Source organism: Coregonus clupeaformis, chromosome 20 (genome assembly GCF_020615455.1).
Source record: "Coregonus clupeaformis isolate EN_2021a chromosome 20, ASM2061545v1, whole genome shotgun sequence".
In the NCBI taxonomy this organism is placed as follows: domain Eukaryota; kingdom Metazoa; phylum Chordata; class Actinopteri; order Salmoniformes; family Salmonidae; genus Coregonus; species Coregonus clupeaformis.
The window spans coordinates 63,687,907-63,714,477 of NC_059211.1; the positions used below are offsets into that span (position 1 = coordinate 63,687,907).

At 47.8% G+C, this 26,571-nt stretch overlaps 1 protein-coding gene across 3 annotated transcripts in view; it reads left to right on the plus strand.

Moving 5' to 3' along the window:
* Positions 1–22,872, plus strand: part of plppr2b (phospholipid phosphatase related 2b) — a 61,482-nt gene extending 38,610 nt beyond the window's left edge. For 2 of the 3 annotated variants that reach the window (XM_041867355.2, XM_041867356.2), the window contains 5 exons: positions 16,477–16,597; positions 17,370–17,620; positions 18,490–18,666; positions 19,255–19,382; positions 19,866–22,872. In XM_041867355.2, coding sequence (XP_041723289.1) covers positions 16,477–16,597; positions 17,370–17,620; positions 18,490–18,666; positions 19,255–19,382; positions 19,866–19,974 — 786 coding nt within the window. In that variant the 3' untranslated portion in view covers positions 19,975–22,872. Of the gene's footprint in view, positions 1–16,476; positions 16,598–17,369; positions 17,621–18,489; positions 18,667–19,254; positions 19,399–19,865 lie in introns of all 3 variants that reach the window. The other variant, XM_041867357.2, reaches the window with a different exon arrangement.
* The last annotated feature ends 3,699 nt before the right edge of the window (positions 22,873–26,571 follow it).

Consider the following 26,571-nt stretch of genomic DNA (forward strand, 5'->3'; position numbering starts at 1 on the left):
GATTTTATAATGTCATATGTTTTTCCCCGAACACCACTTTCCATCAATTTGATTTTTTTGAAATCAACAACGCATGTTGCCTTTGTTTTGGTTTGTTTGTTTGCCAATTAGGGTGTGCAGGGTGAATACATGGTCTGTCGTATGGTAATTTGGTAAAAAGCCAATTTGACATTTGCTCAGTACATTGTTTTCACTGAGGAAATGAACTAGTTTGCTGTTAATGATAATGCAGAGGATTTTCCCAAGGTTGCTGTTGACGCATATCCCACGGTAGTTATTGGGGTCAAATTTGTCTCCACTTTTGTGGATTGGGGTGATCAGTCCTCGGTTCCAAATATTGGGGAAGATGCCAGAGCTAAGGATGATGGTAAAGAGTTTAAGTATAGCCAATTGGAATTTGTGGTCTGTATATTTTATCATTTCATTGAGGATACCATCAACACCATAGCCCTTTTTGGGTTGGAGGGTTTGTATTTTGTCCTGTAGTTCATTCAATGTAATTGGAGAATCCAGTGGGTTCTGGTAGTCTTTAATAGTTGATTCTAAGATTTGCATTTGATCATGTATATTTTTTTGCTGTTTGTTCTTTGTTATAGTGCCAACAAGATTGGAGAAGTGGTTTACCCATACATCTCCATTTTGGATAGATAGCTCTTCGTGTTGTTGTTTGTTTAGTGTTTTCCAATTTTCCCAGAAGTGGTTAGACTCTATGGATTATTCAATTACATTGAGCTGATTTCTGACATGCTATTCCTTATTTTTCCGTTGTGTATTTCTGTATTGTTTTTGGTGATTCACCATAGTGAAGGAGTAGGCTCAGGTTTTCTGGGTCTCTATGTTTTTGGTTGGAAAGGTTTCTCAATTTCTCTCTCTCTCTCTCTCTCTCTCTCTCTCTCTCTCTCTCTCTCTCTCTCTCTCTCTCTCTCTCTCTCTCTCTCTCTCTCGTGGTCTAGATAGCAAATAGTCCCCACCCTGATCTCTTTTTTTTTTTTTTTTTTTTTTGTCATTTAGCAGACACTCTTATCCAGAGCGACTTACAGGAGCAATTAGGGTTAAGTGCCTTGCTTAAGGGCACATCGACAGATTTTTCACCTAGTCGGCTCTGGGATTAGAACCAGCGACCTTGCGGTTACTGGCACAACGCTCTTACCCACTAAGCTACCTGCCGCCCCCTGCCGCCCCCTCTGAGATTAGCCTCCTAATCCCACTAAAACTCCCTAACACACACAGTGTTTAAGACTTTAGTGAGACCAAACATGATTTTGTTGAACTGTGAGAGAGAAAAAGAGAGGGATAGAAAGAGAGGGAATGACGGAAAGAGAGAGGGAGATAATATGAAATGGAATAGGAAGAGAGAAATAGATGGGCAGAAATAGTCTGGACTGTAACCTAGATTCTCCACAAAGGGACCGGGAAGTCTGCCCAGGCAGGAATGAAAATAGAGAATAAAGGAAGGATGAAGAAGGAAGAAGAGATAGAGAGAGTGTGGGTAGAAAGCTAAATCGTCATGGTAACACTAGGACTGGGGTGTGACACTCTATGCCATGACAAACATCATATGATGTTTATATAGAATTTGTAAGGAACTATATGTATTGGGACCCCATCACACACACACACACACACGTGTATACTGTGAGATGACGATGTGTATAACGAACAATAGGGAAATGTCAAATCAAATCAAAGTTCATTGGTCACGTCCATAGATTTGCAGATGTTATCGCAGGTGCAGCGAAATGCTTGTGTTTCTAGCTCCTACATTGTAGTAATAATACCTAGCAATACAAAACAATAGCACAAAATCCCAAAAGGTTCAGGTTTGTGTCAAGAACTGCAGCGCTGCTGGGTTTTTCCCGCTCAACAGTTTCCTGTGTGTATCAAGAATGGTCCAACACCCAAAGGACATCCAGCCAACTTGACACAGCTGTGGGAAGCATTGGAGCCAACATGGGCCAGCATCCCTGTGGAATGCTTTCGACCCCTTGTAGTTATAAGTGGTGTCGTAGACGCACCCACTCACATTTTGTTTAAATGTTTTTTTATTTGTTTAAACCTCTCCCCTGGTCTCTCCAGCACCCATTCACCTCTTATATTGTAAACATCTGTGGCTGCTGAGAGCGAGGGTTTCGTTCAAAGACTCCTGAACACGCTCCACTGTTGAACATGTGAAAGCTCTTCTGCTCAACTTTCCAACCGTTAGATTTGACAGAGCTGCCAGCAGTCACGAGCACTCACACACACACACACTCACACACTCACTCACACACACACTGATACAGTACACACACACAGCTCACAGATACACTCACACTTACACACACACACAAACACTTCAAAGGAAAACACAGCAATGCGATCCTGTCAGTCATCGTTGTCACCCTCTTCATCTATCTGCCTCTCTCTCTCTCTCTCTCTCTCTTTTCTCTCCCCCCCCCCCCTCTCTCTCTCTCTCTCTCTCTCTCTCTCTCTCTCTCTCTCTCTCTCTCTCTCTCTCTCTCTCTCTCTCTCATTTCCCCCATCCCTCCCTGCCACTCTTGAAAGTCAGCAGGAAGGAGCAGGTCCATCTTTTAATAATTTGATTTCTTCTAACTAGTGTTTTACATCTTTCTATCAATCCTCTCTTCACTTCTCCTCCTCTGATCTAAAGCTCTACGTTGGACTCCAGCTGTCACGAGTTACAAAGCCAGAACCCAGAAGCAGACCAGGACAAGGTAAGTTGAAACGAAGGTGAGTGTTTATTTACAAAGTCAAGAGTGATGCTGAATAATCCAGGGAACAGAGCGGGCGGCGTTGATTAGTTGTTGGGGGTGCAGTGGTTGATCCAATCATGGCTCGGCAGCCGCCGACCACCAGGCAGAGGTTGGATGAAGGTTCCGGACGAGTGACTGCAGATGGAACAAAACGGAGGTAAGTAAACAACAAACCAACAAGGTGCAAAACAACAAAACTAACGCTAGAAGCTCTAAGACTGATACTCTGGTAAACCTACTGTTCATGGCTAACGATCCGGCAGGGAATGGATGTTACGCCAGAGCCTAAGAAGGGTGATGATCAGGACCAGGTGTGCAGATTGCTGATGGGATGCAGGTGCGGAACTCAAGAGAGCTCCCCGGAGCGTTCCAGAACCCTCGGGAAACTGGAGATCACGAGCAGAAAAACTAGTCCACAGACAGGACCCGACTCAGACTGCCGGGATCGTTACAGTACCCCCCTCCGACGAACGCCACCGGGCGGACTCCCGGAGCGCCAGGATGGAGGCGGTAGAAGTCACGAATGAGGTCAGCATCTAGGATCTGTCGCCGCGGAATCCAACTCCTCTCTTCAGGACCATACCCCTCCCAGTCCACGAGATACTGGAAACCCCGGCCCCGCCGTCTGGAATCCATGATGCGTCGCACCGTGTAGGCAGGACCACCTCCGATCATCCGAGGAGGAGGAGGAGGAGGCGGAGGAGGCAACAGAGGACTGAGGAAAACAGGCTTGAGGCAGGAGACATGAAAGGTGGGATGGACTCTGAGCGTCCTCGGTAGTTTGAGTCGAACTGCCGCTGGATTGATCACCTTCTCCACCACAAACGGACCAATGAACTTCGGTAACAACTTCCTAGACTCAGTCCGTAAAGGAAGATCCCGTGTGGCCAACCAGACCCTATCTCCGATGGTATAGGTGGGAGCGGGGATCCGGCGACGATTCGCCTGGAGCTGATACCGGTCCGAAACTCTAAGGAGTGCCTTTCTGGCCCGATGCCAGGTCCGGTGGCAACGACGAATATGGGCCTGAACAGAAGGCACTGAGAGCTCCTTCTCCTGAGAAGGGAACAAGGGAGGTTGGTAGCCATACAGGCACTGGAAGGGAGACATCCCAGTGGCAGATGTAGGGAGAGTATTGTGGGCATACTCAACCCAAGGCAACTGAGAGACCCAGGAGGTGGGGTTGGAAGAGGCCAGGCAGCGTAGCGTGGATTCCATCTTCTGGTTGGCTCTCTCCGCCTGACCATTAGATTGGGGGTGAAAACCAGATGTGAGACTGACTGTAGCTCCAATGGCCAAACAGAAGGACTTCCAGACAGCAGAGGTAAACTGAGGGCCACGGTCGGAAACGATATCACTGGGCAAACCGTGGACCCTGAAAACCTCCCTAACCAGGATCTCGGACGTCTCCGAGGCAGAGGGAAGCTTGGCAATTGGCACAAAGTGGGCGAACTTGCTGAATCTGTCCACGATAGTCAGAACGACCGTGTTCCCCTCAGAAGCGGGCAACCCAGTGACAAAGTCCAGGGCCAGATGCGACCATGGTCGCCGGGGAATAGGAAGGGGGTGAAGTAGTCCAGAGCTGGGCCGATTGGTACTCTTATTCTGCGCACACACTGGACAGGCAGCAACATAACCCCGAGTATCCTCGGCCATGGCAGGCCACCAAAACGTCTGCGAAGAAACGCCATCGTCCGAGCCACGCCAGGGTGACAAGCCATCTTGCTGGCGTGGGACCATTTGAGGACCGCAGGACGAACCGACTCAGGCACAAACAACCGACCGGGTGGACCGTTACCGGGACCGGGCTGCGTCCGAAGGGCCGCCATCACCTCCTCCTCAATCTTCCACCTAACAGCTCCCACGACGCAGTTCCGGGGAGAATTGTCTCGGTCTTGGACCCACTCTCCTCCGTCTTGGAGAACATCCGAGACAAGGCGTCCGCCTTGCCGTTCTTAGATCCAGGTCGGAACGTCAGGGAAAAATTGAATCGTCCGAAAAACAACGACCACCTGGCCTGACGGGAGTTGAGACGTCTAGCCGATTGCACGTAAGCAAGATTCTTGTGGTCAGTCCAGACAATAAACGGTTGCTCCGCCCCCTCCAACCAGTGGCGCCACTCCTCCAAGGCAAGTTTCACCGCGAGAAGCTCCCGGTTACCCACATCGTAATTCCTCTCCCGCAGGCGAAAGGCGACGAGAGTAGTAGGCGCAGGGATGGAGTTTACTGTCCGTGGAGCATCGCTGCGACAGGATGGCGCCAACTCCCACATCAGACGCGTCCACTTCAACGCGAACTGACGGGCCGTGTCCGGTTGAGAGAGAATCGGTGCGTTGGTGAATCGCCTCTTCAAATCCAGAAACGCTCGATCCGCCTCCGGATTCCACTTGAAGCTCCTGATACTGGAAGTCAAGGCAGTTAACGGAGCGGCCACACGGCTGTAATCCCGGATGAATCTGCGGTAGAAATTCGCAAACCCCAAAAATCTCTGGAGCTGCAATCTCGTACCGGGCTGGGCCCATTCCAGAACCGCTCTAACCTTCTCCTGGTCCATCCTAATCTCCCCCCTGGAGATGATGTACCCGAGAAAGGATGTCGTGTGGGCGTGAAACTCGCACTTCTCGGCCTTCACGAACAGGCGATTCTCCAACAATCGCTGCAGAACCTGCCGGACATGCTGGACGTGGTCGGAAGGTTCCTTCGAGAAGATCAGAATGTCATCCAGGTAAACAAACACAAAGAGACCGATCATATCTCTCAGGACGTCGTTCACCATACTCTGGAATACCGCTGGAGCATTGGTCAGTCCAAACGGCATCACCTGATACTCGAGTGACCCATCGGTGTATTGAAACCCGTCAACCACTCGTCTCCCTCTCTGATCCGGACCATGTGATACGCATTGCGTAGGTCTAGCTTGGTGAACACCGTAGCACCCTGTAAGGAGTCGAAGGCAGAACTCATCAAGGGCAGGGGATACTTGTTCTTGACCGTGATGTCATTCAACCCCCGATAATCAATACACGGTCGAAGAGAGCCATCCTTCTTACCCACAAAGAAGAATCCTGCCCCCAGGGGTGATGACGAGGGACGAACGAGACCAGCAGCTAGGGACTCCTTGATGTAGGTCTCCAAAGCCTCACGTTCAGGGCGGGAGATACTGTATAACCTTCCCTTGGGGTAGACAGCTCCAGGGAACAGGTTGATGGCACAATCATATGGTCGGTGGGGAGGGAGTGACAGAGCCTTCTGCTTACTGAACACTTCCCCAAATCGTGATATGTCTCGGGAACCAGGGACAAATCTGGGGGTTTAGCCTCAATCACCTGACTGGGAACCGAATGGGGACAGGCAGTCTTGAGACAGTTAGCATGACAATCAAGGCTCCAACTCGTTACCTTGCCCGTCACCCAATCGAACGTGGGATTGTGTTCCTTCAGCCAGGGGTATCCAAGGACCAGAGGAACATGGGAAGACGGCAGAATGAAGAATGAAATCATCTCCGAATGATTCCCCGACAACAGCATCTTAACCGGTTCAGTCCTCATCGTGATACGTGCCAGACTACTGCCGTTCAGAGTGGTCGCTTCAATGGCTTCCGGCAATTGCTCCTTGGAAAGCCCCAGCTGTTCCACCAACTCGGCATCAAGAAAGCTTCCATCGGCACCTGAATCGATAAAGCGTTAATCGCTAAGCTCTGATTCCTGTTCACAAGGGTAGCCGGAAACGGGGTCTGACAGAGGTATTGAGAGGTCGAAACTGGCTCGCTAAAAGTCCTCCCAACTTTAGCGAGCCGCGCAGTTTGACGACCGCCGGGAACAGGTGGCGAGGTAATGTCCCGAACCACCACAGTAGAGGCAACAGTTAGTCCTACGTCTGAGTTGGCGTTCCTCCTTGGTTAACCCGTGCCGCCCTACTTGCATTGGTTCAGAATCGGGAGACAGGACCTCTCCACTAATCCTGTGTGGTGGACGATGATCGACGTATTCTGGTCCAATCCCCGACCCGACTGGAACCTGAGAAGCTGATCGATTGGACGGACCCCATTGCTTCTCCCTCCTTCGCTCACGGACTCGATTATCCACCCGAATAGACAAGGCTACCAAGCTGTCCAGGTCACTAGGCTCCGGATAGGAGATCAACTCATCCTTGAGCTGCTCCGACAGACCCTGGTAAAAGGCCGCTTGCAGAGACTCCTCATTCCACCCACTCTCCACAGCCAACGTCTTGAACTCGATCACGAAGTCGGCCACGCTACGAGTTCCTTGGTGAAGCGAAAACAGGCGCCTAGCTGCGTCCCTCCCTCGGACGGAATGGTCGAAGAGCTTCCTCATCTCGGCCGTGAACCCCTGGTATGAAGCCATGCAGGGGTCTTGTCGTTCCCAAACGGCTGAAGCCCACTCCAGCGCTCGACCACGCAGCAACTCAATCACAAAGGCTATCCTAGCCTTGTCTGTGGCATAAGAGTAGGGCTGTAGATCGAACACTAACCCACACTGCATAAGGAAAGAACGGCATCTTCCCAGCTCCCCCTCATATTTATCCGGCGTCGGAACCTTGGGCTCACGGAAGGACACAGCTCCAGACGCGGCAGGCGAGATGGGTGAAACCGGTAGTGGATCCTCCACCGGAAACTTGCGCTGGTTCTGGACCTCCGTCAGACCGGTAGAAAGGTTCCGAACTGCCAACGCGATCTCCTGTAGCTCCGTGCTATGATGGCCCAACATCTTCTCCTGATGGGTAATGGCATGGCGAACAGAGTCCAGGTCCGCTGGGTTCATTACTGGCCGGATCGTTCTGTCACGAGTTACAAAGCCAGAACCCAGAAGCAGACCAGGACAAGGTAAGTTGAAACGAAGGTGAGTGTTTATTTACAAAGTCAAGAGTGATGCTGAATAATCCAGGGAACAGAGCGGGCGGCGTTGATTAGTTGTTGGGGGTGCAGTGGTTGATCCAATCATGGCTCGGCAGCCGCCGACCACCAGGCAGAGGTTGGATGAAGGTTCCGGACGAGTGACTGCAGATGGAACAAAACGGAGGTAAGTAAACAACAAACCAACAAGGTGCAAAACAACAAAACTAACGCTAGAAGCTCTAAGACTGATACTCTGGTAAACCTACTGTTCATGGCTAACGATCCGGCAGGGAATGGATGTTAGGCCAGAGCCTAAGAAGGGTGATGATCAGGACCAGGTGTGCAGATTGCTGATGGGATGCAGGTGCGGAACTCAAGAGAGCTCCCCGGAGCGTTCCAGAACCCTCGGGAAACTGGAGATCACGAGCAGAAAAAACTAGTCCACAGACAGGACCCGACTCAGACTGCCGGGATCGTTACACCAGCAGTGTCTTCTAGTTTGTCACAGACAGTAGAATACCAGCATTTGAAGGTTCTACTCCTCTGTGAGTGGCAGTTACTGTACGTAAACTCATTGTCACCAGTATTTGTAACACAGGTGAAGTCTCTTTAAGAGTGTTTACCTATTGATAATATTGTGGCAGCAGCAGTTGACATGAATCCACAAAGGGCCTGACATTGCAAACAAACCTCAGCGTGTGTGTGTGTGTGTCTGTGCGAATGCATGCTCATAGGCCTGTGCGGCGGTGTATTTGTGTGTGAATGCCTGGTACGGTACGTGTGCATACATACATACAGTGTGTGTGTGTGTGTACTTGTGCAGGTTAATAATGTAAAGGCTCCTGGTTAGAGTACATGCCATAGCTGACTGTTTAAAATGTGTTATTATTTATAAATTATTCAAAGTTTCCCTTCCCCTCCCCTCTCTTTATACTGCTGTAGTAGAACACTTGTAAAAGTGATGTCATCTGTAAAAAAAAACACACACACTACAGACTAACACTGGAATGTGTTTGACGTTTAGTCCCTAAACACGTGTTGTATCAAGAGTTTAACCATCACCACTAACACTAGGCATAGAGGCTAAAACTGAACTTAACGTGGTGAATGTTCAGTCACTTAACATGTGTTGTGTGTGTTAATATTGATGAAGAAATGAGGCCTGTGTGAAGTCCATTACAGTCCATTATAAAATGGGTTGCCATGTTGGTTCTGTTAATTAGGGTTGCCATGTTGAGTCGATTTCAAGCCATGTTGGGTCGATTTCAAGCCTTATCTAATGGGTTTCCATTGAGTTGTATTGATGTTTGACAGTACGCTATAATCGTGCCTGTGGTGAGATCCTGAGGTTACAGGATTTTCCTCCAACTGTGCATCCAGTCCCCGTAGGGAATCAGAATCGATATTTGGATTGAAAGGTTCAAAGTGCAACAAAGTAGGAGCACAAGAGAGCACAATACGATTCCAGATAACATCCACTCCACATCCAAACACATAGAACCATGTTCACTAAAGGTTTTACACCATAGCTCATCTCCATTTAACTCTCTGTTTGAGTCCCAGAGCTGCTTTAGAATTCACCCCACATCACAGAGCACGTCATCATACCGCTGACCTCACATCTCTGCTTCACCACTCACTTCCTCACATCTCTGCTTCACCATTCAATTCCTCACATCCCTGCTTCACCATTCACTTCCTCACATCCCTGCTTCACCATTCACTTCCTCACATCCCTGCTTCACCGCTCACTTCCTCACATCCCTGCTTCACCATTCACTTCCTCACATCCCTGCTTCACCATTCACTTCCTCACATCCCTGCTTCACCATTCACTTCCTCACATCCCTGCTTCACCGCTCACTTCCTCACATCCCTGCTTCACCGCTCACTTCCTCACATCCCTGCTTCACCGCTCACTTCCTCACATCCCTGCTTCACCGCTCACTTCCTCACATCCCTGCTTCACCATTCACTTCCTCACATCCCTGCTTCACCATTCACTTCCTCACATCCCTGCTTCACCATTCACTTCCTCACATCCCTGCTTCACCGCTCACTTCCTCACATCCCTGCTTCACCATTCACTTCCTCACATCCCTGCTTCACCATTCACTTCCTCACATCCCTGCTTCACCATTCACTTCCTCACATCCCTGCTTCACCGCTCACTTCCTCACATCCCTGCTTCACCGCTCACTTCCTCACATCCCTGCTTCACCATTCACTTCCTCACATCCCTGCTTCACCATTCACTTCCTCACATCCCTGCTTCACCGCTCACTTCCTCACATCCCTGCTTCACCACTCACTTCCTCACACACACACACACACACACACACACACACACACACACACACACACACACACACACACTCTATCATTGTGGTCATAGTGGGAGTTAGCCCAGTGGATCACACAACCCCTGTTTCAACCTCTTCTCTTTAGATCCTCAGTACCACACACACACACTCACACACAAACACACACACAACCTCTCATTTGATCACACACACACACACACACACACACACACACACACACACACACACACACACACACACACACACACACACACACACAGAGAGACCTCTCCTTTGACACACATTCACACATACTCACACACAACCCCTTTATCTCCCTAACCTCTGTTAGATCCTCCATACAGCTCTGATCAGAATACTGCTGAGCCCCTACAATGATCACAGGACCCCTTTGACAGAGAGAGACCGATGATGTAGGTTAATGCTCATGCAATATGCATTGTTCGGTAGGAGCGTGGGATGCTAAAACGCTACATAGCTAAATCTCACTGCATACTGAACACTATTAGAAAAAAAGGTGATATCTAGAACCTAAAAGGGTTCTTCAGCTGTCTCCATAGGAGAACCCTTTGAATAACCTTTTTTAGTTCCAGGTAGAACCACTTTTGGTTCCAGGTAGAACTCTTTCGGGTTCCATGTAGAACCCTCTCTGTAAAGGGTTCTACATGAAACCCAAAAGAGTTCTACCTGGAACCAAAAGGGGTTCTACCTGGAACCCAAAAATATTACCCTATGGGGACAGCTGAAAACCCTTTTGAAACCCTTTTTTCTAAGAGTGTATGCAGGATGAGGCTGTGATGCCTGGATGCCTGGGACCTGGATGTGTGTTGTTAGCTCAGTATGCTAACAGGCTAATGCTGGTGGCCTGCATGTATGTTAGCGCTGTATGCTACCATTTGAGCTCCAGTGGGAGTGTGGGATGTTAGCGTGCTAAAGCGCTAAAGCTCACTGCATACTGTATGTGGGCTGAGGGTGGGGCGCCTGGATGTAGCCTATGTTAGCGCTGAATGCTAACATCTGAGCCCTCACTGGGGCCCTCAGGCCTGTGGAGAGTGAAGGGGAATGAGAGGAGACAGCATTAGCGTAAGCCTGTGATGTGGTTGAGTCACCATCAGAGCTCAGCACCCATAGGGACAGAGACCATGCATATGAATGGCATTGCTTAAGACCACCGTTGGTGTTACTATACATTGGTACTATTAGAAAGGCATAACCCTGCTGAACCATGGCTGTTGTAAAGGCCAGCGGGGCAAAACTGGTTGTACTGTGACAACGTTTTCCTGACGTTTGTCTGACGTCCTGGTCAGGTTGTTTACTGCTTATAAACTTATGTTTTTTACACCCTTTTTTGTTGTTGCAACCAGTCAAAAAATGTCTATGTGGTTGTAATCTGGTTAGCTAAATGACGTCTTCTCAGTCAGAAAAACTGTTTACAACCACGTCATATGCTATGTCTTGTCCGCTGGGTTAAGCAGCAGTAACAATGTATATAGAACTGTCTATAGAACTAGATATCTCCATGCATTAGTTCTATCTCTATGCAGTAGTTCTATCTCTATACAGTAGTTATATCTCTATACAGTAGTTATAGTGTATCTCTATGCAGTAGTTATATCTCTATACAGTAGTTATATCTCTATGCAGTAGTTACAGTATATCTCTATGCAGTAGTTCTATCTCTATGCAGTAGTTCTATCTCTATGCAGTAGTTATAGTATATCTCTATGCAGTAGTTATATCTCTATGCAGTAGTTACAGTATATCTCTATGCAGTAGTTATATCTCTATGCAGTAGTTATATCTCTATGCAGTAGTTACAGTATATCTCTATGCAGTAGTTATATTTCTATGCAGTAGTTATATCTCTATGCAGTAGTTACAGTATATCTCTATGCAGTAGTTATATCTCTATGCAGTAGTTACAGTATATCTCTATGCAGTAGTTATATCTCTATGCAGTAGTTACAGTATATCTCTATGCAGTAGTTATATCTCTATACAGTAGTTACAGTATATATCTATGCAGTAGTTATATCTCGGAAACACAGAATCAACATTTCACATAACTGCGTCATCTGCAGTGAGGGAAAAAAGTATTTGATCCCCTGCTGATTTTGTACGTTTGCCCACTGACAAAGACATGATCAGACAGAATAACAACAACAAAAAACAGAAAGACGCATGTCAAAAATTATATAAATTGATTTGCATTTTAATGAGGGAAATAAGTATTTGACCCCTCTGCAAAACATGACTTAGTACTTGGTCGCAAAACCCTTGTTGGCAATCACAGAGGTCAGACGTTTCTTGTAGTTGGCCACCAGGTTTGCACACATCTCAGGAGGGATTTTGTCCCACTCCTCTTTGCAGATCTTCTCCAAGTCATTAAGGTTTCGAGCCTGACGTTTGGCAACTCGAACCTTCAGCTCCCGCCACATATTTTCTATGGGATTAAGGTCTGGAGACTGGCTAGGCCACTTCAGGACCTTAATGTGCTTCTTCTTGAGCCACTCCTTTGTTGCCTTGGCCGTGTGTTTTGGGTCATTGTAATGCTGGAATACCCATCCATGACCCATTTTCAATGCCCTGGCTGAGGGAAGGAGGTTCTCACCCAAGATTTGACGGTACATGGTGCCGTCCATCGTCCCTTTGATGCGGTGAAGTTGTCCTGTCCCCTTAGCAGAAAAACACCCCCAAAGCATAATGTTTCCACCTCCATGTTTGACGGTGGGGATGGTGTTCTTGGGGTCATAGGCAGCATTCCTCCTCCTCCAAACACGGCGAGTTGAGTTGATGCCAAAGAGCTCGATTTTGGTCTCATCTGACCACAACACTTTCACCCAGTTCTCCTCTGAATCATTCAGATGTTGATTGGCAAACTTCAGACGGGCCTGTATATGTGCTTTCTTGAGCAGGGGGACCTTGCGGGCGCTGCAGGATTTCAGTCCTTCACGGCGTAGTGTGTTACCAATTGTTTTCTTGGTGACTATGGTCCCAGCTGCCTTGAGATCATTGACAAGATCCTCCCGTGTAGTTCTGGGCTGATTCCTCACCGTTCTCATGATCATTGCAACTCCACAAGGTGAGATCTTGCATGGAGCCCCAGGCCGAGGGAGATTGACAATTATTTTGGGTTTCTTCCATTTACGAATAATCGCACCAACTGTCGTCAGCTTCTCACCAAGCTGCTTGTCGATGGTCTTGTAGCCCATTCCAGCCTTGTGTAGGTCTACAATCTTGTCCCTGACATCCTTGGAGAGCTCTTTGGTCTTGGCCATGGTGGAGAGTTTGGAATCTGATTGATTGATTGCTTCTGTGGACAGGTGTCTTTTATACAGGTAACAAACTGAGATTAGGAGCACTCCCTTTAAGAGTGTGCTCCTAATCTCGGCTCGTTACCTGTATAAAAGACACCTGGGAGCCAGAAATCTTTCTAATTGAGAGGGGGTCAAATACTTATTTCCCTCATTAAAATGCAAATCAATTTATAACATTTCTAACATGTGTTTTTCTGGATTTTTTTGTTGTTATTCTGTCTCTCACTGTTCAAATAAACCTACCATTAAAATGATAGACTGATCATTTCTTTGTCAGTGGGCAAACGTACAAAATCAGCAGGGGATCAAATACTTTTTTCCCTCACTGTACATCTCTGTCTACGAGAGATTACTATACCAGTACCCACCTCCTCTCCCCACTATACCAGTACCCACCTCCTCTCCCCACTATACCAGTACCCACCTCCTCACCACACTATACCAGTACCCACCTCCTCACCATACTATACCAGTACCCACCTCCTCTTTCCACTATACCAGTACCCACCTCCTCTCCACACTATACCAGTACCTACCTCCTCTTCCCACTATACCAGTACCCACCTCCTCTCCACACTATACCAGTACCCACCTCCTCTTCCCACTATACCAGTACCCACCTCCTCTCCACACTATACCAGTACCCACCTCCTCTTCCCACTATACCAGTACCCACCTCCTCTCCACACTATACCAGTACTTACCTCCTCTTCCCACTATACCAGTACCCACCTCCTCTTCCCACTATACCAGTACCCACCTCCTCACCACACTATACCAGTACCCACCTCCTCACCACACTATACCAGTACCCACCTCCTCACCACACTATACCAGTACCCACCTCCTCTTCCCACTATACCAGTACCCACCTCCTCACCACACTATACCAGTACCCACCTCGTCTCCACACTATACCAGTACCCACCTCCTCTCCACACTATACCAGTACCCACCTCGTCTCCACACTATACCAGTACCCACCTCCTCTCCACACTATACCAGTACCCACCTCCTCTTCCCACTATACCAGTACCCACCTCCTCACCACACTATACCAGTACCCACCTCCTCTCCACACTATACCAGTACCCACCTCCTCTCCACACTATACCAGTACCCACCTCCTCTCCACACTATACCAGTACCCACCTCCTCTTCCCACTATACCAGTACCCACCCCCTCACCACACTATACCAGTACCCACCCCCTCACCACACTATACCAGTACCCACCTCCTCTCCCCACTATACCAGTACCCACCTCCTCTCCACACTATACCAGTCCCCACCTCCTCTCCACACTATACCAGGGATCTGCCCTGCTGTTTCCACCACTCGACATTGATAATTCAACAACCATAAAAATGTAATGTACAGTTACTTCTCCAGGTGAAAGTTGTAACAGAATGGAATATTTCCATTTACCATGTTGTACTGTTAATACTGTATGATACTACTGTATGACCACATACAGTCGTGGTCAAATGTTTTGAGAATGACACAAGGATTGGTCTTCACAAAGTTGCTGCTTCAGTGTTTTTAGATATTTTTGTCAGATGTTACTATGGTATACTGAAGTATAATTACAAGCATTCCATAAGTGTCAAAGGCTTTTATTGACAATTACATTAAGTTTATGCAAAGAGTCAATATTTGCAGTGTTGACCCTTCTTTTTCAAGACCTCTGCAATCCTCGCTGGCATGCTGTCAATTAACTTCTGGGCCACATCCTGACTAATGGCAGCCCATTCTTGCATAATCAATGCTTGGAGTTTGTCAGAATTTGTGGGTTTTTGTTTGTCCACCCGCCTCTTGAGGATCGACCACAAGTTCTCAATGGGATTAAGGTCTGGGGAGTTTCCTGGCCATGGACCCAACATTTCAATGTTTTGTTCCCCGAGCCACTTAGTTATCACTTTTGCCTTATGGCAAGGTGCTCCATCATGCTGGAAAAGGCATTGTTCATCACCAAACTGTTCTTGGATGGTTGGGAGAAGTTGCTCTCGGAGGATGTGTTGGTACCATTCTTTATTCATGGCTGTGTTCTTAGGCAAAATTGTGAGTGAGCCCACTCCCTTGGCTGAGAAGCAACCCCACACATGAATGGTCTCAGGATGCTTTACTGTTGGCATAACACAGGACTGATGGTAGCGCTCACCTTGTCTTCTCCGGACAAGCTTTTTTCCGGATGCCCCAAACAATCGGAAAGGGGATTCATCAGAGAAAATGAATTTACCCCAGTCCTCAGCAGTCCAATCCCTGTACCTTTTGCAGAATATCAGTCTGTCCCTGATGTTTTTCCTGGAGAGAAGTGGCTTCCTCGCTGCCCTTCTTGACACCAGGCCATCCTCCAAAAGTCTTCGCCTCACTGTGCGTGCAGATGCACTCACACCTGCCTGCTGCCATTCCTGAGCAAGCTCTGCACTGGTGGTGCCCCGATCCCGCAGCTGAATCAACTTTAGGAGACGGTCCTGGCGCTTGCTGGACTTTCTTGGGCGCCCTGAAGCCTTCTTCACAACAATTGAACCTCTCTCCTTGAAGTTTTTGATGATCCGATAAATGGTTGATTTAGGTGCAATCTTACTAGCAGCAATATCCTTGCCTGTGAAGCCCTTTTTGTGCAAAGCAATGATGACGGCACGTGTTTCCTTGCAGGTAACCATGGTTAACAGAGGAAGAACAATTATTTCAAGCACCACCCTCAGTTTAAAGCTTCCAGTCTGTTATTCTAACTCAATCAGCATGACAGAGTGATCTCCAGCCTTGTCCTCGTCAACACTCTCACCTGTGTTAACGAGAGAATCACTGACATGATGTCAGCTGGTCCTTTTGTGGCAGGGCTGAAATACAGTGGACATGTTTTTGGGGGATTAAGTTCATTTTCATGGCAAAGAGGGACTTTGCAATTAATTGCAATTCATCTGATCACTCTTCGTAACATTCTGGAGTATATGCAAATTGCCATCAAAAAAACTGAGGCAGCAGACTTTGTGAAAATTTATATTTGTGTCATTCTCAAAACATTTGACCACGACTGTAGGTTACTGTGGCTGGCTTAAACTAGCCATAAATAATGCCACATACAAGAATTGAGTATAATACAGGATACCGTTCTTATATATTTGGTTTGGATTTGCTCGTAGCTCTTTCAGTGTTTTACACTAACCTCTCTGTCTTTCTCTCTGTCTGTCTGTCTGTCTGTCCATCTGTCCGTCTGTCTGTAGATTCTGATTGGAGAGGTGACAACGTTCTTTGTGAAAGCAGAGGGGGCTCAGGAGAAGACCATTGTGACGGCTGACTGCTGTTACTTCAACCCCCTCCTCCGCAGGATAGTACGCTTCCTGGGTGAGCCTCGCCTATAGGTCACACTGTACATTAGACCATATTGAACCTGGTGTATATTGGCCCTACTATATTGGACAATATATTGGGCATGCTGCCTCAATACTGTCATTCAGTATAGAATGAAGAGTTTTATCTCTCTCTGCCCTCCCTTCTGTCTCTCTATTCCTCCCCTTCTCCTGTCCCTCTCTCTCTCCTCCCCCATCCTCTCCCCTCACCCTCCACCTCCTCCACCTCCTGTCCCTCTCTCTCTCCTCCCCCATCCTCTCCCCTCACCCTCCACCTCCTCCACCTCCTGTCCCTCTCTCTCTCTCCTCCCCCATCCTCTCCCCTCACCCTCCACCTCCTCCACCTCCTGTCCCTCTCTCTCTCCTCCCCCATCCTCTCCCCTCACCCTCCACCTCCTCCACCTCCTGTCCCTCTCTCTCTCCTCCCCCATCCTCTCCCCTCACCCTCCACCTCCTCCACCTCCTGTCCCTCTCTCTCTCCTCCCCTATCCTCTCCCCTCAACCTCCACCTCCTCCACCTCCTGTCCCTCTCTCTCTCCTCCCCCCATCCTCTCCCCTCACCCTCCACCTCCTCCACCTCCTGTCCCTCTCTCTCTCCTCCCCCATCCTCTCCCCTCACCCTCCACCTCCTCCACCTCCTCCACCTCCTGTCCCTCTCTCTCTCCTCCCCCATCCTCTCCCCTTACCCTCCACCTCCTCCACCTCCTGTCCCTCTCTCTCTCCTCCCCATCCTCTCCCCTCACCCTCCACCTCCTCCACCCCCACAGGCGTCTACTCATTCGGCCTCTTCGCCACCACTATCTTCGCCAACGCGGGCCAGGTGGTGACAGGAAACCAGACCCCTCACTTCCTGTCTGCCTGCCGCCCCAACTACACCGTCCTGGGCTGCCAGTCCCCCATGCAGTACATCACAGAGCGCCGCGCCTGCACCGGGAACCCCTACCTGGTGGCGTCCGCACGCAAGTCCTTCCCCTCCAAGGACGCGGCCCTCAGCATCTACTCTGCTGTCTACACTGTGGTAGGAACTGGGGGGAAGTTAGAGGGGAAGGAATAAAGTGTGACACCGGGAAGAATAGAGATATATTTTCTGATATCATTGTTTTGTGTGAATGTACTGTATGTGTCTGTACATGTCTGTGTGCTTCTGTGGAGGTACTGTATATCTAGACTTTATATCTCTGTGTGTGCTTCTGTGGAGGTAGAGGGTATATCTAGACTTTATATCTCTGTGTGTGCTTCTGTGGAGGTAGAGGGTATATCTAGACTTTATATCTCTGTGTGTGCTTCTGTGGAGGTAGAGGGTATATCTGACTTTATATCTCTGTGTGTGCTTCTGTGGAGGTAGAGGGTATATCTAGACTTTATATCTCTGTGTGTGCTTCTGTGGAGGTAGAGGGTATATCTAGACTTTATATCTCTGTGTGTGCTTCTGTGGAGGTAGAGGGTATATCTAGACTTTATATCTCTGTGTGTGCTTCTGTGGAGGTAGAGGGTATATCTAGACTTTATATCTCTGTGTGTGCTTCTGTGGAGGTAGAGGGTATATCTAGACTTTATATCTCTGTGTGTGCTTCTGTGGAGGTAGAGGGTATATCTAGACTTTATAGCTCTGTGTGTGCTTCTGTGGAGGTAGAGGGTATATCTAGACTTTATAGCTCTGTGTGTGCTTCTGTGGAGGTAGAGGGTATATCTAGACTTTATATCTCTGTGTGTGCTTCTGTGGAGGTAGAGGGTATATCTAGACTTTATATCTCTGTGTGTGCTTCTGTGGAGGTAGAGGGTATATCTAGACTTTATAGCTCTGCTTGCATCTAAACCTCCATCTCTCTGTGTGTGTCTGCAGAGTACCTTTTAAAGAAACTATTCCTTTCTGTGTTTGTTTTTCAGATGTACGTGACGCTGATGTTCCGTACTAAGGGCACCCGGCTGACCAAGCCCACCCTGTGTCTGACCCTCCTGTCCCTGGCTGTGCTGGTGGGGGTGGTGAGGGTCACAGAGTACAGGAACCACTGGGCTGACGTCCTGGCTGGATACCTGACCGGAGGGGCCATCGCTGCCTTCCTGGTGAGGGGACTGGGGAGTAGGGGATGGGGAGGTGGTGGAAGTGGGGTTAGGGGTGGCGGGGAGGGGAGGGGGTAGGGGTGGGTAACGTCCTGGCTGGATACCTGACCGGAGGGGCCATCGCTGCCTTCCTAGTGAGGTGACTGGGGGAGTAGGGGTGGGGATGAGGGCTGGTGAGCGGAGATGGGGGTAGGGGTAGTGGTGGGTGTAGGTGTGGGGATGGGGATGGGGGTGCAGGTAGGAGAGTGGAGTTGGAGGAAGGGGGAATTGGGAATTTTGTGCATTACGCATTCAGTTTCAAGTTAGAGCTGCAATGTTTCAATTTACATCACTTTAAATAACTTGTATTCAGCAGCACATTTTTACAGACTTTCTCTCTCTCTCTCTCTCTCGCTCTCGCTCTCTCTCTCTCTCTCTCTCTCTCTCTCTCTCTCTCTCTCTCTCTCTCTCTCTCTCTCTCTCTCTCTCTCTCTCTCTCTCCCTCTTTCCTTATAACTCTTTCCTCTCCCTACACCCTCTCTCTCCATCTATCGCTCTCATTCTCTCTTTCTGTCTCTCTTTCCATCCCCAATCTCCACCTCTCTCCACCAGGTGTCGTGTGTTATCAACAACTTCCAGCAGACGGCGTCAGCTCTGCCCCCGCTGCCCCCCCAGCGCCCTCAGCTCCCCCACGGCAGACAGCTGTCCACCCTACCTCGCGTGGAGAGTCCACTTGAAAAGTTAAGTGGCCCTCAGGTAAGGGCTTGGGGGTCAGAGGGGATCGTGTTCTCATAAAATGAGCCATCCTCAAATCTCTTGTAAATATGAATTCAAATATGAATGTGAATTCAATTAATTCATTTGTTCATATTCATTCTTACAAGAAGGGTCTTTTTTTTATGGGTCTCTTTTGTTTATTGGTTTGGTTGCTGCATGAGTTCTCTCGCCTGGTTAACCCTCATATCCCTTATGACTAACCTGGATAAATAAAGTTTGAATAGAAGATACTGTTCAATAATGCCCTCCCCTTTTCCAGCCTTTATGAAACTTGATCTGTCTAAACCTTGTCCTATCCCCTCCCAACACAGACCTATTCCTCTTTAAACCATATATTATTTCCCTCTTTCACCCTGTCCTATCCCTCGGTACTTCTAACCCTTTAACACATTCCTATCCTTCTTTCCTCCTAACCTTGTTCTCTCCTTCTCTCTCCCCTCCCCCAGGTTCCAGGACTACCGTACTCTGAGATCACATGACCATCAGCCATACCTGTGCCCCGGCCCTCCCGATGTGCTCCTCCCCTCGCGGCGCTTCATCTCCAGCGAAGTCTAGACCTGCCCTCCATCTCCGAGCACCACGCCCCCTGTCCCGCCCCCTGCCCCGCCCACCCTGAGGGGCGGCCCCCTCTCCAACGCTCGTTCTCCACCCAGGTCTAGAACATGGAACCTAGAACCTAAATCACCCAGATCCAACCTCAAAGCACCCTTACATGGGTTGTATTAATTAGGCACCAAATGGAATAAAACTGACTGAAACAGGGAGGGACTACCTGGACTTGTCCAATAAGAAAGGCTTGTTTTCGTTTTTCATTGCAAAACGTTTTGCTATGGTGTGCAGTAATGAATACGACCCTGAAGTAGGTTGAAGTTTACATTAATACAGGGTGAAATACCTTGTCATCCTTGTATGGTTAAGGTTAGGGTTGGGGGTAAGGGGAATCTGATACTAGATCTGTGGTTAGCGGTTAAAGGGCAACTTCCTCCTCGAGCCGCCAACTTCACCATCACCATGGAGATGACCCTGGCGACGGCCATGGCAACCGTCTAAGTCCCTCTCTACGAGCTAAACGGATTTGATCGGATATGGCGTCCTTTTCCTCTGTCTGTCTCGACCTTGTTCATCAAAAGTTATTTTTTGCCTCCTACTCTTTGAATTTTTTCCCCAAGATGACCCAGTGAGGTACAAATACAAGCTCACCAAAGCCAAGACTACTAAGAGCTGTGGAAGCAATTACAGTACCTTTTCCCTCGTCCCAGTTCTACTGTTTTGTCTCCACTTCTCCTTTTGGGTCTCCTCCTTTTCTTCTTCTAGTCTTTAGTGTTCAGACAGAGAACACTCTGAACAGTGGTTGAACGGCACAGAAAGAAAATAAAAACACAGTGGAAAGATCAATATAAGCCCTCAGTGACTGAACGATCGAATCAAAGGAGCCGTTTGTAAAACTCAGGAAAAATAACCAAGACAAAGGAATAAGAACAGTTAAGAAGATTTTTTAAAATATTTTTATGTGGTGAAAGAGGAGGCACTTTTGTAAATGATGGTGATGGTGCAGATTAACTAACAGATGGTTATATGCTTATATATGATTAAGTATATGTTGTGTATTTTGTGTTTTGGTGGATATTTAGTTTAGTTAAATACTAGTCTCTGCTCTGCTGTAGCTTCACACTATAGTAATGTGATGTTGTAACATTCAACTGGATATAACAACATATGATTACATTACTGTTATTATACAGCTGGATGAAAATGTTATGAAACGTACATTAATAGCTCAAAGACTCTCAAGACGTCACAATGCAACAGCCCGGTTACTAACACCCAATAACTTTCCTACATACTGGAATATACATTTGATATATTTCTTTAAATATACATTCATTATCACTATTGAAGTGGACTGGCTACCTGTCATTCATTATCACTATTGAAGTGGACTGGCTACCTGTCATTCATTATCACTATTGAAGTGGACTGGCTACCTGTCATTCATTATCACTATTGAAGTGGACTGGCTACCTGTCATTCATTATCACTATTGAAGTGGACTGGCTACCTGTCATTCATTATCACTATTGAAGTGGACTGGCTACCTGTCATTCATTATCACTATTGAAGTGGACTGGCTACCTGTCATTCATTATCACTATTGAAGTGGACTGGCTACCTGTCATTCATTATCACTATTGAAGTAGACTGGCTACCTGTCATTCATTATCACTATTGAAGTAGACTGGCTACCTGTCATTCATTATCACTATTGAAGTAGACTGGCTACCTGTCATTCATTATCACTATTGAAGTGGACTGGCTACCTGTCATTCATTATCACTATTGAAGTGGACTGGCTACCTGTCATTCATTATCACTATTGAAGTAGACTGGCTACCTGTCATTCATTATCACTATTGAAGTAGACTGGCTACCTGTCATTCATTATCACTATTGAAGTAGACTGGCTACCTGTCATTCATTATCACTATTGAAGTGGACTGGCTACCTGTCATTCATTCAGTTGTGGTTTGTTTACTTGTATTTCTATCGATTTTTATATTCATGCAGCTAAATGTTGCTGTGAGGTCAGTGTGGTTCACTCTTTCACTTAGCATGGCAGTTACACAGACCCTACCCTCTTCCTCATGTTCCTCTTCCTCACCATCGTCATCACTTTGCCCTGTCGTACTTCTCCTTGTCTTTAAATAGTCTAAATCCAACTATCGATCTGTTGTAACAAAAGTAAAAAGAAAGTATGTTCACTTTGGATTCCAGGCTTCTCTTCCACCCCGTCTTTCTCAGTGCAACATCTGTACTGTACCTCTTCTATATTCCCCACCCTGTCTATCTCCCTCGTTCATTCTCTCTTTCACCTTTACTCCCTCCATTCTCTCTCCAGTCTAGTTATAACACTGGAACAAGAGGGTATCGTGTCTTAAAGGTATATAGGTTTCCTGTTGTATTTGATTATGTTATACTGTATGTTATATCAGTCATGCTAACAAGAGCATCAAGCTACCTGAAACTGTTTTTTAAGAGCAAGAGTAGCAAACATCTAACTTTAGCTGGATTGTAGCATCAAGAGAGAAGTGAAGTGACATTCTATAACAGACACATTGTTAACACGTGCTGTACAGTCAGTGATCAACAATTGACTCAACTTGAGAGAGTGAGTGAATGACTGAAGTGTGTGTATGTGCCTGAAAAACACAACATCCTAACTGTTAATGTGTTGATCCAAACTTTTTGGGGGGTTCCCTGGCTGTCATATACTCCTACCATAACCATGCAGTCATCATAACTTAAGTGGAAGTTCAGGAATTCTGAGGACCCGTTAGAAAGGCGTCTTCATGAAGAAGGTGCTCATTATGATGTTGTATTCATAGTATGATGTATCCTCTGTTTTGGATAGATTTGTCAGATAAGAAATAAAGAAATGCCTATTGCTATACCAAGTTTGACAAGCTCTCATTTTCCTTTCACACTGCTGTTGGAAGCTCTGGTTGGAAGAAAACTTAATGAGTTCTTCTTCTCACTAATTACATGTTTTATATGATTAAGCCTTGAAGGTATCATTTATTTAATGATTCCACTCTCTCATTGAGATTCCTAATAGAATTTACCAAAAATAAATGTAAGGACACTGAGCAAAGCAATCCAGTATGGTGCAATGTTTCACCTAGTGTTATATGAACATATTTCTCCCTGAAAAACAGCAAAGTGACCTCCCCACCAGTGTTTTGGTAAATAGCTGAGGGATGGGGCTGGAGAAATTAACTCACTCTCAAATTCCATAAGATCAAACTGATAGTTTTAACCATGTTTTGAGGCTATACATTGTTTGTTTACAATTTCATTTTTTTACAAATAAAGAATTAAAACAAGCTGATATTTTTGGTTCTGGTGGGGTATGACAATTTCCCCAAGCTCATGAGGCATTTATAAGTTACATTCAAGTATCAATGGGTGTATATTCTTAATTTAAAAGTCCAAAAATTGATGTAGCAATCGCAGTTTGCCCCTTTAAAGAAATAAAGGCATAATTTCTCCTTGAAATAAAACATGTGAGAGAAATGTTGCTGTTTATATTGGACAAATTGGTTCCAAACAAAGCATTCAAACTCAAGGAACGGTCCATCTCAAACTGTGAGAGTGTTTTTTGGCCACATGGTGGCGACATTTACCTCACTTGTAATTTATTGAGAGGAAAATACACCCTTCACAGTATGATTTTTAAAATGCTGATTTGGGTTATTGAGAGTAGCACTTGTTTTGTTTAATTTAGACTCAATTTGGAAATGTGATATTTGACAAAATGCTGAGAATGGGTGTTTGGAACAGCCGGCTGATTTTATGTACAGCATTTTTCAAATAAATGAATTGATAGGCTACAGTAATTCTTCAAAATACGCAGACAGATGCAAGCTGGCATATATACACACACACACACACATTTTCTCACTCTATCACACACAAAGTCACACACACACTGAGAACTCCCAGCACTCTCTCAAAAGCACCATCATCTTCTCCGGAAATTGCCTCTCAAGCACAGTCGGAGCCCCATTAGAAAAGAGGAGCGCCATGCTGTAACCTTTTTAACAAGACATTAGTGATGCACCTGCTCTCCCTCTCTCTCTCCCACACACACACTGTCCTCTCTCTGTCTCCCTCTTTCTCTCTCTATACAGTATGTCTCTCTCTATACAGTATGTTTCTCTCCTACCCTCCTCCCCTTCTTCTCTCCCACCCTCCTCCCGAAGTGTTCTCAATCTTATTTACACTTGACACCACCCACTGGGCAAAAACTGGTTGAATCAACATTGTTTCCATGTCATTTCAACCAAAATAATCAATGTGAAAACCGCCTCAGACAATTATGGAGCCATTAACAGAGAGAGAGAGAGAGAGAGAGAACAAGTTGGACACACTCTGGGCCAAGGTAAATGGCACAGCTACCATTCCCCTTAGCAACCTAGAACAATGGTCACCTCAAGCTGAACCTCGGCAAGACGGAGCTGCTCTTCCTCCCGGGGAAGGACTGCCCACTCCATGATCTCGCCATCACGGTTGACAACTCCATTGTGTCCTCCTCCCAGAGTGCAAAGAACCTTGGCGTGACCCTGGACAACACCCTGTCATTCTCCGCTAACATCAAAGCGGTGACCCGATCCAGCAGGTTCATGCTCTACAACAGGGTTCTTCAATTCCGGTCCTGGAGGGCCGAAACACCTATGTTTTTCATCCTCTCCTTCTAATCAGGGGCTAATTCAGTCCTGGGACACCAGGTGAGTGCAATTAACTACCTGGTAGAAATAAAAAACAGAAGTGTTTCGGCCCTCCAGGACTGGAATTGAAGTTCCCTGCTCTACAACATTCGCAGAGTACGACCCTACCTTACACAGAAAGCGGCACTTGTCATCTCCCGTCTGGATTACTGCAACTCGCTGTTGGCTGGGCCCCCTGCCTGTGCCATTAAACCCCTACAACTTATCCAGAACGCCGCAGCCCGTCTGGTGTTCAACCTTCCCAAGTTCTCTCATGTCACCCCGCTCCTCCACACACTCCACTGGCTTCCAGTTGAGGCTCGCATCTACTACAAGACCATGGTGCTTGCCTACGGAGCTGTGAGGGGAACGGCACCTCCTTACCTTCAGGCTCTGATTAGACCCTACACCCAAACGAGGGCACTACCTCTGGCCTGCTAGCTCCCCTACCTCTACGAAAGCACATTTCCCGCTCAGCCCAGTCAAAGCTGTTTGCTGCTCTGGCACCCCAATGGTGGAACAAGCTCCCCCACGGCGGCAGGACAGCGGAGTCACTGACCACCTTCCGGAGACACTTGAAACCCTACCTCTTTAAAGAATACCTGGAATATTATAAAGTAATCCTTCTATCGCTCAACCGAGCTACTCACTCTCACAATGAACAATCACTCAAAGGACAAGGGGGCAGAGGGAACACTTATACACAGACTAATGAGGGAGTACCAGGTGTGTGTGTGATTAACAAGACAAGACAAGACAAAAGGAGTGATGATAAATGGAGCGGTAGTGGCTAGTAAGCCGGTGACGACGAACGCCGAAACCTGCCCGAGCAAGGAGGAGGGGCAGCCTTGGCTGAATTCGTGACAGTACCCGCCCCCCTTGACGCGCTGCTCCAGCAGTGCGCCGACGTCGGCCTCGGGGACGGCCAGGAGGACGCGGAGCAGGGCGAGTCGGATGGCGACGATGGAAGTCCCTCAACAGATAGGGATCGAGGTTCTCTCACCGGGACCCAGCACCGTTCCTCCGGACTGTACCCTTCCCACTCCAACGAGGTACTTAAGGCCCCCCACCCGGCGCCTTGAATCCAGTATGGAACGGACAGAGTACGCCGGCGCCCCCTCGATGTCCAAAGGAGGTGGAGGGACCTCCCGTACCTCAGACTCCTGGAGCGGACCAGCCACCACCGGCCTGAGGAGAGACACATGAAACGAGGGGTTAATACGGTAATCAGGGGGGAGTAATAACCTATATGTGACCTCGTTGATTCTCCTCAGGACTTTGAACGGCCCTACAAACTGCGGGCTCAGCTTCCGGCAGGGCAGGCGGAGGGGCAGATTCCGGGTCGAGAGCCAGACCCGATCCCCCGGTACAAAGACGGGGGCCTCACTGCGGTGACGGTCAGCGTTGGCCTTCTGACGATGCACGGCGCGTTGGAGGTGAACATGGGCAGCGTTCCACATCTCCTCCGCGCGCCGAAACCAGTCATCCACCGCAGGAACTTCGGTCTGGCTCTGGCGCCACGGTGCCAGAACCGGTTGATAACCTAAAACACACTGAAATGGCGTTAGGTTCGTAGAGGAGTGGCGGAGAGAGTTCTGGGCATATTCTGCCCATGGCAGGAACACCGACCACTCCCCCGGCCCGTCCTGGCAATAGGACCTCAGGAACCTACCCACATCCTGATTTACCCGTTCCACCTGCCCATTACTCTCAGGGTGGAACCCAGAGGTCAGGCTGACCGAGACTCCCAGAGGTTCCATGAACGCCTTCCAGACTTTTGACGTGAACTGGGGACCTCGGTCAGACACTATATCCTCTGGTACCCTGTAGTGCCGGAAGACGTGTGTAAACAGGGCCTCCGCAGTTTGCAGAGCTGTGGGGAGACCGG